This window comes from Vanessa cardui, chromosome 8, assembly GCF_905220365.1.
Source record: "Vanessa cardui chromosome 8, ilVanCard2.1, whole genome shotgun sequence".
NCBI classification, from domain to species: domain Eukaryota; kingdom Metazoa; phylum Arthropoda; class Insecta; order Lepidoptera; family Nymphalidae; genus Vanessa; species Vanessa cardui.
The window spans coordinates 3,540,075-3,554,524 of NC_061130.1; the positions used below are offsets into that span (position 1 = coordinate 3,540,075).

General features: G+C 31.2%; 1 protein-coding gene across 5 annotated transcripts; it reads left to right on the forward strand.

Moving 5' to 3' along the window:
• The first annotated feature begins 70 nt into the window (after positions 1 to 70).
• On the forward strand, positions 71 to 9,000 carry LOC124531946 (neuroendocrine protein 7B2). Of its 5 annotated transcripts, XM_047106528.1 has the most exons (7): positions 96 to 300; positions 399 to 467; positions 5,290 to 5,380; positions 5,918 to 6,141; positions 6,929 to 7,086; positions 8,204 to 8,388; positions 8,708 to 9,000. In XM_047106528.1, the coding sequence occupies exons 2-7, from the start codon at positions 463 to 465 to the stop codon at positions 8,780 to 8,782; spliced, it is 738 nt and encodes a 245-aa protein (XP_046962484.1). In that variant the 5' UTR covers positions 96 to 300; positions 399 to 462; the 3' UTR covers positions 8,783 to 9,000. The 5 variants fall into 5 exon arrangements, with proteins under 5 accessions (XP_046962488.1, XP_046962484.1, XP_046962483.1 ...); XM_047106532.1 differs by lacking the exon at positions 399 to 467 and having other exon boundaries at positions 71 to 111; XM_047106527.1 differs by lacking the exon at positions 399 to 467.
• Positions 9,001 to 14,450: the final 5,450 nt, after the last annotated feature.

Sequence of the window (14,450 nt, forward strand, 5' to 3'; positions counted from 1 at the left end):
TAACTTAAATTCAGAATACACCTGCGTAGATTCGATTAGGGCGCATGCGTCGCCTCTATCGATCCCCCGGAAACGTTAACAGGAGCCCATTTCGCTGGTGAAACCGAACCGGTGAGTACATATCTAGGAAAAATAGTGTCCCGGCCAAAAGATAGTCAGACAAAACCAAGTGCATGTACCTTGCCGTGGCGTTGATCATAATAATAGCAAGTTTGGTCAGGCTACAAGTAAGTCGGATTTTGATTATTATGAAATGGACGCTTTTTTCTATTCCTACACCACAATTTCTGCTCTGTGTAAGTAAGTGTTAAATGTTTACTATCTTCTTTATACATTATTTTTTGCGTTAACTATTTATTTACGAGCTATTTATTTTTGTTTCGTCATCACCCGCAAAGGTGACACTTGGCACGCGTCGCCCCATCCACGTCACGGCTATGACGCATTCACGCTGCCTTTTCGATGGTGTAAGACTTTTTATTTATATGTTGCTTTATTATACATATGTACCTGTATTTGTCATGAGCTATGTGATTTACTATGTCGGTGATATATATTCATTTGCGTGCATATAACCCGCTCGCTGCTGCCTTCTGCTCTTCTTATATTTTGTATGGAAAAAAATGTTATTTTTGATCTGAGAATGGTGATGCAACAAGTTGAGTCTGCGCATTAGAGCCTTACCATTGTCGTCAATTTGATCAAATACCTATTCAAACTTGTGTCACTTGATAAAATAGTTTAAGAACAAATAATTAAAGGTAGAATTGTTTTTCTTCTTTTTTGTTTCCGTTCGAGTTTCAATCGAGTTGCATTCGATGATGTTGTGATAAATCATGGGTGCAAGACCTGCGCGTTGCATCCCTGAAGTATTGACGTCGTTACTTTCAGCTTTGACCTTTACTTAGGTCTTTCCGGAGACAAAGGACTTAATAGTTTATGATCGTCCTAAATTTGTTTTGCGAATGATCATTTACATAATGTATATAGCTGACCTCAGAGCATAAACAAAAAAATAAATTGAAAATTAAGTATGCCTAATCTACGACAAGTATCAAATAAATATTTATTTTAATAGCCTTTAATAATTAATAATATATAAATAAATAATTAGGTAAATTTTTTTTTTTTTTAATTATTTTCTCGTGATAATACATGCAACTCGATGCGTTGAGTATTGATTTATGAACTGCCCCTCCACCTCCCATTCGAGATGATTCCAGGGCAGGGCGAGGGTAGGGCGAGCTACCCCCATTCTAGATAATTCGTAGGCTGACCGGCGCAGCTGCGCGTAATGCATTATTGCACAAATTATCGATTTATGGACAGCCATTGCTAATATATAGCTGTATCGATTAATTTGTTTAATTGTATCTAATTGATAAATACACATTTAAATGTCTTTTAGGAAAAAAAAATTAATTAATACGCCATTTTTAAAAAAGAGGTATCGACGCTTTAATTGTATTTGTATTTGAAATAGTCTTGATTTTTACAAAATATCTTTTTAAACTACTGTTTAGTCTCTGTTTGTAGTTTTCGTTTTTGTTAATTAAATTCTTTAAAAACAAACCTCAAACAACTAAGTAAAAATTTTTAAATGAAAGCTTTAGTATACTAAAGGCTCTCTTCATTAACGAGAAGTTATTATAATAACAACAGTCTAATAGATATAAACAAAACGGTGGGCTATAAAAAAAATTGATGGGAATATCTATTAGTATGTATCGTTGACAGCGAAGGCGCTGCGCGGGCGGAGGACGCGCCGCTGTCCGCCCACAGCCGGCGCCCGCGCAGGTGCCCGCCCCGCGTACCCCCGTCAGAGAATAATTCAAAACATAGAGCTTTTAAACTAAAAGAACATCACTATATTTTATATATATATACAATAGTGCTTATTTTATTACAATCTTGTCACAAACTGTAGATATTATTCGGATATTTTGTCTTGATGAATCCGCAGTAATAGTATATACAGTAATTAATATAAACCCTGCATTCGCGAAAGTTAACATCTTATTAATAATAAGTTTGGTCCTATTCACTATTACGATTTTCATTCAAAAGTATAAATGGTAAATTTAAGTCCGATATTATGTATTAAAGGAAACACTTTTAATATGAAATTAGAAATCTAATTATATACGATATTGGTATAAGAACTAGTATGAAACTAGTCATCTGAAAAAAAAACAGCGGCAAATTAATTAATAGATATTTGTATGAAATAATCTACTCTATGGTCATAGAAAGTTTGAATGAACGCTAGTGAATGGAAATACTTTGCGATCATTTAGCTCGAACCGCACAAACCGGTCTTTTATCGCACTAGAGCCTCATTCAAGAGAATTACATTACCGATACTTGTTTTACGTTTTAAGAGAGATTTGAGATTGCCCAGTCTCTAAAGTGCATAGATATTTTACAATTTGTACGAATATAACAAACAGAATATTTAGTTATTTTGAAAATTATAGAAATTTAATACGTTATAATACATGTTTTGTAAAGTAAAAAAGTAAAAGTAACAGCCTGTAAATTTCCTACAGCTGGGATAAGGGCTCCTAGGTTTATTAGAATATGGTTTTTTTTTCGGTAGAATCTATATTCCGAAACCGTTGTCAGTACGTTTAATTGACATTAAGCTGATGACTTACAACAACAACAGCCTGTAAATTCCCACTGCTGGGCTAAAGGCCTCCTCTCCCTTTGAGGAGAAGATTTTGGAACATTTTCCACTACGCTATTCCAATGCTGGTTGGTGGAATGCACATGTGGCAGAATTTCGATGAAATTAGACACATGAAGGTTTCCTCACGATGTTTACCTTCACCGCCGAGCACGAGATGAATTATAAACACAAATTAAGCACATATATATAGTGGTTCTTGCCTGGGTTTGAACCTGAAATCATCGGTTAAGGTGCACGCGTTCTAACCACTGGGCCATCTCAGCTCTCCTTACATGTTTTGTATATATTTATTTAGGCGAGGTCCGTTGTTGACAACCTGTTGCGAACATTTGCACGACATGTGGACCTCTAGATTAGCTTAATTTTGGCGTATATTATAAGTTTTTTTTTTCTTGTCGCGTTACTAAGAAAGTAAAACTCGAGTGTTTTATGAATCTTCAATAACACTAATGAATATTGAGCATGGTAATATATTTTTAGATCACTTCTAAAGTAATAAAAATAATACATGGAAATTTTATGGTTTTAAAAAAAAGTGTTTTGTCTCTATCACAAAATTCATTCATGAAGAATGCTTACACCTCAAGAATTTAGTAAATGTTTTTTCCGATTAATTCATTTTAACAATTTTACAATGCACTCAAACTCAGTTTGAACGGACGCGATTGCGATTTTATAACACCATTTCGCTATTTTATTATTAATTCTTAGGTATTATTTGATTATAACTTGTATCAAAATTAATGACAATTAAAAATTTACATTAAACAAAAAAAATATTATAGTATTATAGGAAAATATTGTAATGTTCTATGCTAAAGAGTTACATACATTAATATGGACAGACTGTTGACTTTTTTAATCTTCTATGATTAATATATAATTAATAAATTAAAATATTATGTTAAAAGGTATTTATAAATAAGATTTATTATTCATTAAAAGATGTTATATATACGAATAGATTTTATAGATAAAGAATAATATAACATATGTATATATAGATTATAAACAAAGAAGTATTTTTTGCCGTCAAGTAAGGATTTCTGATTTTCAAGTAGTAGAATATAGTTTTTTTTTTCGGAAGGATCTATATTCCGAAGCCGTTGTCAGTAAGTTTAATTGATATGTAACTGATGTGTTAATTGATGTTTTTTTAGATAGGTTCAGATTTCCGTTAGTCTGTTTGATTTCTGGGTAGTTCTTTGTTTTATTAATGGATATTTGGGAGTTTGTGATGTTTCGATGTCTGGATGTTTGAACGTTTGGCTGTTTCTCATTTTGAATGTTTGGATGTCTGGTTGTTTGGTTGTTTGGTTGTTTGGTTGTTTGGTTATCTAGTTGTTTGGTTGTTTGGTTGTCTGGTTGTTTGGTTGTTTGGTTGTTTGGTTGTTTGGTTGTTTGGTTGTTTGGTTGTTTGGTTGTTTGGTTGTTTGGTTGTTTGGTTGTCTGGTTGTTTGTGATTTTTGTATATTTAAATTTTGTATGTTTTGCTGTTTGATTAATTAGTTGTTTGGATGTTTGACTTTTGATTTAGATCTGGATTTGTCTTTTTTTTTTTATTGAAACTAGAAAATGACAATATTCCAATTCCATAGTCTTATTTTAATGGAATACAACCATTCTTTGCCTAGTCTTTGTAACTGGACGACTTACTTACCGAAACTTCTAACTAGATTTGATATTAGTATTAGGTCCAAATAAATTAAAATCTAAAAATTGTTCGTGCAATTAATTTTAGGACATTTTATAATTAAACTAGTTGTTTGTTGCATTAAATTCACAGCCAAATGTCTATAAATATGTCTAAGCTTATCAATAGACTTATGCTAATAGATTTATCGATATATAATTATATAAATAAATTTCGGAATTGTAATATTAATGCAAATATATCAAAGGAGCCGACAAAGAACGCCAAATGTTACATAAGATCTTTATCGTAACGCCTACGATCGCAATACAATAGACTCAAGTGATTTTTTTTTATAAACAAAAACATTTCGTAATATTGTTATGTCATGTTAAGTTGTATGGCTTGATTGATTTGCATCTTCGCTCATAAAATGACAAGCGTATAAAAAAAAAAACAATCGACTTTTTTTTTGTAGCAACAATGAGTAATTTTAAATATTCCACGTTTTTACAGTCATTGATTTCATAATTACTGTATTATGATAAATTACATGTTGTATATTTATTACATTTTTTTTCATACATAAAAATACAAGAAAATTAGTGTCATATGTCAGAAAGTAGTGTACGGGAATTGAGTAAGGTCATTCCGATCGAAGTTCCATTTGATTTGAGCTTTTGACTAATTATGTTCTTTAGGCAATACAGATAAATAAAACACTTTCCATTGACAAGAAAAACAACATATAAAAAGGGATCGATCAGCCCTAAATTCGATCGACACGACTCTTACCCTATTGCCAATCTTGCCCTAACTTGCCCTACAATATTTTCTCGAAGTTAATAGCTATGACAAATTTTTCACCGACATTAACATATATCATACAATTTATATATATAGTGGTTTATGAACGCAACTATGTTCAGTTTCATGAAAATGATTGCACGTATTTATCTTTTAGATACGCAATGGGCCCCCAAGGAGTTCTGGTTATGGCCATAAGCATCGTCGGGGCGATGGCGTTTATCCCCCATGGTTCTATTGGGGAAAAGGTTTGTGAATTTAAAACGATAATATTATATAAAACTCACGAGTTTGTTTCTTGTTTAAACTCGCTAATCTATATTACATGGTGGTAGGACTTTGTGCATTCCCGTCTGGGTAGGACCACTCACTCAGCAGATATCCTACCGCCAAATAACAGTACTCAGTATTGTTGTGTTCCGGTTTGAAGGGTAAGTGAGCCAGTGTAACTACAGGCACAAGGGACATAACATCTTAGTTCCCAAGGTTGGTGTCACATTGACGGTGTAAGGAATAGTTAATATTTCTTACAGCTTCATTGTCTTACTTGTCTTCACTTACCATCAGGTGGACCATATGCTCGTCCGCCAACCTATACCATAATTTAAAAAAAACCAACACGTTTGACACATGAAACAAAATGCCTTAGATTGCCCATTTATAGGAAACAAATATACGAAATGACGTATAATATTTGGCGCCTGCGTATGGTTATAAATAAGAGAGATTTTGAAAGTTCTTCCAAAACTAAATAATTGTCAGTTAAAGAATGGACGTGTTTCCAGGAGCATATGCTAACAGAAGCTTTGCTTCGTGAAGTAGTCGAGCGTATGGGCAAGGATCTAAACGATGCAGCGTCAACCTACCTCGACTTTCCGTCGAACGAGAGGCACCTCGCGTTGATGTCCAGGGCCAACAAAGAGCTGGAGAACGAGCAGCTGGACTACGACTCTCTGATCGACGGCAACCCCAACCCCAGCCTGCGCGACCAAGAGTATTTGCAGCACAGGTAATTGAAAAAAAGAATTACATATGATCTTTTAGAACTCAACGTTGAGAGTACCAGAATACGAAGATGACAATGAAATTAGAGAAATACAACCATTGACTAGGGTTTTCTCACACATATATTCTCAGTTACAGTTACAACAACAACAACAACAGCCTGTAAATTCCCACTGCTGGGCTAAAGGCCTCCTCTCCCTTTGAGGAGAAGATTTGAAACATATTCCACCACGCTGTTCCAGTGCGGGTTGGTGGAATACACATGTGGCAGAATTTCTATGAAAATTGTCACATGCAGGTTTCCTTACGATGTTTTCCTTGACCTCTGAGCACGAGATGAATTATAAAGACAAATTAAGCACATGAATCAGCGGTGCTTGCCTGGGTTTGAACCCGCAATCATCGGTTAAGATGCACGTGTTCTAACCACTGGGCCATCTCGACTCTTACAGTTCAATTTGAGAAATTGACACTGTTATACTTATCTACGTGCTACGTGACATCGTTCATAGGATTAAGATGTATAGCAAATTATAACAACTTAAAATTACATTATATAGTTCGCACATACTTGTATGTTGTAATATTTCAATGAGAAAGTATCTCTGTCTGTCTGTCGCTCTTTCATGACCAAACTAATGAACCAAATTTGATGAAATTTGAACTCTAAGAACGGACATAGGGTACCTTTTTGGCTAACGCATTGCAAATAACCCCTCAAAAAGCGGGATGGCAACGACAACTAGTTTTTAAATATGTTTGTAAGAAACTGATTCTAAATTATATTTCAGTTCGTTATGGGGCCATCAGTACGTAACCGGTGGTGCGGGAGAGGGTGAGCAGCGCCTGCGTCCATCCGGTTTGGTTCCGAACCGACAGATGATCAAGACCGACGCGGTCCTGCCAGCATATTGCAACCCTCCTAATCCTTGTCCTGTTGGATATACCGGTAACATATATGACATTAGAACTTCTTTTGATACATGATCGATTAATTTATTCAGTGTATTGCATTTTTTATTTGATGTGTGATAGTAAGATAAGGCTTTATATATTTGGTTCCTATAATATGCTCTAGATTTAGAATAATTTTTAAAGGCATTGGAAACATTGAGAGCCGTATGTATTAAAAGTAATATTCAGATTATTTTTAAGTAGGTAGTTCTTTTTTATATGAAGAAAATATAAATATATATCTAATACACACACCGCGAGAAATAAATGTTTTTGCATACGGTAACACTGTCAATGGTATTGTCAATGAGTGTTTGAGGTATCATGTTTGATTCAATGGCTAGGTTTGACCTACACACTCACAGTAAAAGTAACCGGAAGCACAAAATCAGAAATGCATGGGAAAGTATTTGACAAAAAAGTTACAAATCCAACTTAAGATAGAAATCGACCATAATTAAATATTCTAAGTTTCTAAAATTTTTTTACAATATTAAAAAAAAATATGTAACTTTTTATCCATAATTTATCATGCGCAAAAAATATTTTGTATTAATTAATTTTTTGAATTTATATTTACGACAGCGTACTTACTTACATTTATAATGATATCAAATTAAAAATAAATGTTAGCGTATTTGCAAATTATTTATGTGTGTAAAAGAGGTCAGATTTTAATAAATTCTGGTTCATAATTTAGACTTTATTTTAAGAACTACATATAAAGTAAAGTTCTCCTGCCACATCTGTCTGTCTTGTGTTCGCGATAAACTCCAAATCAACTTAGCGGATTTTCATTCGGTTTTCACTAATGGACAGAGGCATTTATAAGGAATGTTTAGGTATATAACTTATTAAGGTTTTTGTGTAAATAAATTGAAATAGAATGACAATACAAAAACAACTTATTTCCACCCGTGAAAAGCCGGGACGGGCCGCTAGCTTATTGAGAAAAGTAAAAAAAAATATATACAATTTCAAATCGATTCCGTATATATAAACATAAATGTACAAGACAAACATTTACAAAAGAATCAAGACACAAGTTCTGTAGTATAAATAATATCCTTAAGGCAATTTAGTCAAATTCTTAGACATATTTGTAACCACAGAAGAACAAGGGTGCATCACGGACTTCGAGAACACGGCCGCCTTCAGCCGCGAGTACCAGCTGTCGCAGAGGTGTATGTGTGATGGCGAGCACATGTTCAGCTGCCCCCCAGAGCCTCCTTCCGAATACGAGATGCGGTTCCCCGACCACCACAAGAACCTCGTCGCCAAGAAGTACAAGGATGATGTTAGTATTGATTCATCATCAAACTAGTACAAATCCTAAGTTAAGTTAAAAGTTTAGGGAATCGTGTTGTCTATCACTACATTCCGATTAATTGTTTACGTATCCAATATTATGACGCCATTTTGTTCTCGCAAAAAGCTTTTGTTTTCGAACGTATTATATTGAATTTATATTTCGTTAAAAAAAAATCTAAAAACAATGTACATGTGAATTTTATGGTATGGCAACATTCGAAATATTAAAAAAAGGTTTACTATTAAAAAAAATGTCTTTCGATAAATTAGAATTCAAATTTTTAACGTATCGATTACAATTCTAGGTGGAAAACCCGTACCTACTGGGTGCACGCCTACCTATAGCAGCCAAAAAAGGATTCGACGTTCACATTTATTAATTTTTATCTTGCAGTAGTTCTACATCACAGTGTTAGATTTTACTAAGTGTCTTTAAGATGATAGGATATATATTTGTGTAAACATTTTCTGATAACCATTGCAATCTCATATTGAAACGAGAAGGTCCTTGTGTTTGGATACGATTCTGTTTTTAAGACCTTAGGTAAGGCATCACTTCACGACTTTCACGTTTACAAATTCAAACGAACAACGTGATAATATTTGTTTTTATAATTCATTTTTAAATTTAACTTCAATTAATTTTAATATTCGAACTATATTGTTATTATTTTTGTAGTATATACTATATACTTTAAGGTAATGGCAGGCATTACTTAAGGATATTGGATAACTTTTTAAAGATCTATGTAGTATATAGGAGGCACTCACACGCAAGACATAACTGATATGTACATATTATATACTAAAGTAGTTCTAAGTTGTACATTACTTAAAGATGACGGAATACGCTCTTATAAATGTATATTATGAAAACATAGGTTCACCGTAGCCGTGATGGTTAGAAGTTGTAAGTATGTTAGCCAATATATATACAAGATACTCATTCAGAATATGTTGGCAAAAGCGTATGGTTTTTTAATATTTTGATAATTACGGCACAGTTTTTATTAATACTTTCAAAAAGTATTATTTAATGATTTAAAATTATAAGGAGGATAAACATAACAATATCTTTATTACTATGAAGAATATCAAGCTTCTTTGGTTTTCTTTTAGTAATTGCGATATTTTAAGTAAATCAAAAGTTGTTAAAAGAGCTGATGAACCTATGGGGTGGGTCCACATATTCGTATTTTTGCGCGTAAGTCGCGCACCAACTTAATATCATAAACCGTGATTGTTTTTAAAATTGAAAATTTTTACTGAAGTTAAAATGGCGGCGTTAAATACGCCACGTTTATAAAAAAATATATATTGCTTGAGCACATTTGAAGTAATAGCTATACAAGATTTAGAAAGTAAGACAAAGTCTATAAAAAAAAAAAAAAATTAAGTTACTATTAGTTTTATTGGTTGTTGTTGGGTCTGTGAGATTCTGTTTAAACTATTTTTAATTTGAGGCTTTGATGCATTTCATCACCACTGTATGCACCTCACAAAGTAAGTCTTCTTTTTTTATACTCAAAACTCAACTCAAACTCAAATATCTTTATTCAATATAGAAGCATTACACTTTCTTATTGATGGTCAATTGAAACACTACCACCGGTTCGGAAAGAAAATACCCTGACCTGAGAAGAACCGGCGAAAGAAACTCAGCGGGTTTTTTTTTTTTTTGTTTGTCTTATGTATTATATAAATAAACAATTTAATATGAGATGAAATAGCCAGGAGGCGATCGTATCATTCCCAAGGTGTGCTATCGATCATAAACTCATTAATTGTATAATAACCTTTTGCACACAAGCGTTCCTTAATATTTTTTTTTAATTTGGCAACAGAGGCATTTTGAACGCTTTCTGGGATCCTGTTGTAAAACCGTATACATTGCCCCACAAAGGAGTTACTGACTCTACGCAGTCGAGTAACAGGAGTAACAAGTTTGTGTTTGTTCCTTGTACCAATGTTATGAGTATCACATTTTCTCATGAAATCATTAATATTTTTTCGTACATACATAACATTAGAGAATATATATTGAGAAGCAACAGTCAATATCTTGATTTCTTTAAATTTATTCCTTAACGATTCTTTAGCTCCTAGGTTGTAGATTGCGCGAATAGCCCTCTTCTATAGCACAAATATGGTATGGATAGCGGCTGCATTGCCCCACAGCACAATACCGTATGACATTATACTATGAAAGTAGCTGAAATATACTAAGCGAGCCGTATCAACATCGGTACATAATCTAATTTTTTTGACCGCGAATGCTGCAGAACTCAGTCTACTCGCCAATCCGTCAATACATCATATAATCTGTATTGTTCTAATTTGAAAATAGAATCGTTCTATACTCTTGTTCCTTATATTATTTATGATCGAGAAAGTAATCAATTATGAATTCTTTGTTTGTTTTTTTTTTTTTTTTATATTTGTCAGAATTTTACAGACTCACAACATCATTAATATATTTTAAGTACCGCAGCGTATCGTAAGTGATTAGGTAAGCGACTAGATACAAGTTAAAATGTCAACGATGAGTGATGGAATAATAATAAGATATTCGTAAAAATAATAATATATAGTTAAACTCCTTAATGTCTTATTATTCAGGTCTCATATGGTCAAAAATGGTGACGAATGTTATCGTTTCTTGGTCTATATATACACCATACAACGCTCAGGCTATTTAGTGGCATCACATATTACACCTTTGTCGTGATTTATTATATATTAAATAAAAAAAAAATACGGAAACACTATACTAAAATCTATCTTTCTTTACATAGTGTGGGTTAGACCTTATATGATTTTTTAATTTTCATAGAAAATAAAGCTAAACTTTCATCTTGTGCTCTATGCAAAAGAAAACTATGAGAAGATCTTATTGCAATGGGAAAATTGTAATGGGACATTAAGGAGTTCAATTACCTTAGCTAATAGGAAATCGTGATATTTATGATAATTAAAATAAAGATAAATAATAAGCAATAGAAAAACGTATAAACCTCATAGCCTAGTAAGATTTCGAGGACCTACGAGTATCAAACGTTTATTAAAAAGCATTTCTATGACTCTAGAGCATTATTTTCAGCTAATTAATAGTCAGATGGCTTTGAGCAATACCATAATTCTTTTTTTTCAATATATTTTTTTTTATTTAAAATCACTTAAATGACTATTAGTTTTTCAAATTATTTTATTTAAAAAAATTAAATGAATAATTTAATATTAAAGACATTGACATCGAACAAGTAATTATTGGTAAAAATTGGTATAGAATTCTATTACGTCATAAAATAACATTAAATACTTTTATTACAGAAAATAAAATAATGTATAATGTTTGAAATAATGCTCAGTTTAAAATTTTAACTTCTCTTATTTTTTCTTTAAATATAATCCAATCGTTGTCCATAAAACCTTTCTAAGACATGCGTCATAGAAACATAGAGATGTTTTTTAATTATACGTACTTGTAATTAAGATCACGCTTGCCAATTAAGGAAAGATTTATAAATGGCGGACGATTTCATGCCATTTCATTCGCACACTATTCCCATCTCAGTTGAACTTTTAGTTTAAATTAAAAAGAAAATCATTACTTTGTTTTCATAATCTTATATAGTTTAACAAAGACAGGTATAAACTAATTTATTTACATTATATACGTTAAGGTATTAATTTTTAATTTCTTATTCATAACGCCGTGAATAAATCTTTTCTAAAATGACACAAATATACATTGATTAAAAGCATCGACAAAAATTACACAACATTTTTTTATAATAATTGACATTTCAAAAAGTCTTCCTTAGTATTTACCAAACAATATATAAATACACTAAGTAAATAGTTATAGTGTAATATATGTAAATATATAACGCCAAGTGACTCATTATTAATTCGACATAATTACCATTTACTTTTTTAGTCCTAATTTGCTTCTCTCAATCTTATTTTCGCCTGTTTTTTTAACATAATTTATAGGCTTAGATCGATATATAAATACTTATTCAAATATTTCATTAACCTTATTTATAACCAGCAAAAAAAAAGAAAAGCTTCCATTTTTAAATTTGTTCTACACTCAATCATGGTTATTTATTTCGTTTTGTATTTATTCGTATATCAATATATATAATTCACGGTACAGAATGTATAAGGATTTTACCCAAATCATGATTTAAATTACTGTACATATATATAAAAAGGACGCAAAGGTGCCAGGGTAATGACCGTTTTCGTAGACATTCCTCTTAAAATGATATAATACCAAAAAAAATATATAGTTTAACGAATATGTACGAACGAATACGAGTCTGGTCTCGATCGATACCAAATATTCTTGAGTAGTCGTATATGTGATATTTGTCCCATAATAACTATTTAAATTATAGGTTATATAATAGCATTAAATGCTTAATGTAGCCGAAAGGTGAAAAGAATAAGGACAGTATGTTCTAGTCAAAATGTAGTATGTAAATATTTTAGTCGTATAGAATTTAAGAATATGCTAATTTACTTAACCTTTTTTGAATTTCCATTGAGTATATAGAAAATCACTTTCGCTCCAATTGTATTCTGTGTTGTTACCAATATGATCTCAAAAACTATTAGGCCAAAACAATTGGGACAGTATTGCGTTAGCTGATTTAGAATCTGCTCGTCTAGAAACGAATATCCAGGCCTTAATTGCTGTAAAAAGCTCTCAGTAGTAAAGTCTAACTGCAGAAGTTACGTCATAAGTAATTAATTAAATATTCAGGAAAATAAATTGCTAAATTTCTGTTAAAACTCAAGCCTATCAATTTAAAAAAATAAAATAAATTAAAATATTTTTTTTATCTTGGCAATAATTTTATTATTTAAACTGTTTTCTTAACACATTTATATGAAAGCAGTAAACAAAATTAAAAAAAAAAAACATTAATTTGATAAAGTATTATTTAAATTTTCAAAAGTAAAAAAGAACGCGATATCTATGTATAATTAAAATTAAACATAGATATCGTTTTTTTTTTTAATTTTAATCCTATATATTAAATGGAAATTTAGGAATTGTCATAGGATATAATTGTACATTTTCACACCTTACTTTATAAACGTTTTGTGGCGAAATAGATACACATGGATTTATCTCTTTCTGTTATCAGTGATTTAACATTCGCTAGAAGAGAAGGTATTATGTAGCTACATAGCTATGAAACGTTTATGATTAAGGGTTAGACAATTAAGATGTACATAAAGATACGATTATGTGGCGCATAACCATTTCGAAGAATAAATGCATAAGAGAGTAGTATGTACATACAGTTTTAAGAAAATGTATTTTTTACTTAACATACAAGAAATATATTTTTGTACTATTCAAATACGACACACGTACATTTCTATAGTATATTAATAATACGGTTCTCATATAATAATGATGGTTATAAGAAACTGTAACAAAACAATAACTGCTTAGTGCTAGACTAACTTAATGATAACATTTTTTTAATTAAATGATAAAAAGATAAAAAAAAAATTAAAAATGAAAAAAGTTAAAAAAAATATCGCTTTTCAGTAAATCAAATTTAATTATTTTTTTTTTTAAATCATAAAAATTCTTCTTGATTAAGTTTTAGCATAGATTATACTGACTTGATTATTGTATTCTTAATTTAAAAAAAAGTCGTATTCATTTTCAAAATTATACTAACTCTTTCGCACACAGTCGAATGGAAATCATTTAAATAAATAGTTACATAAGATATTTTACGGGTAAAATAAATAATACCATCGAGGAAGAAAAATAGATTAAAAATAATCAGAGTCACCTAGTTCCTAGATTGAAACTGATTGATATATTTGACTAAAATACCTTTAATAATAATCGACATTTTATAATGAACAATAATTATAAGTACATCTCTTACAAATCGACACCATTCCATTATTTAATTTATTATATATATAAGCCCAGATAAATTCACTTCTAATCTGAATCAATTTAAAATAAATATTAGAACACAATCAATCAAAACATCATATACAATA

Coding starts and splice junctions, on each gene's coding strand:
- LOC124531946 (XM_047106527.1), top strand. CDS start 254: ATGGACGCTTTTTTCTATTCCTACACCACAATTTCTGCTCTGTGTAA. Junction 301..5,289: donor ACAATTTCTGCTCTGTGTAA/GTAAGTGTTAAA, acceptor TTTATCTTTTAG/ATACGCAATGGGCCCCCAAG. Junction 6,142..6,928: donor CAAGAGTATTTGCAGCACAG/GTAATTGAAAAA, acceptor ATTATATTTCAG/TTCGTTATGGGGCCATCAGT.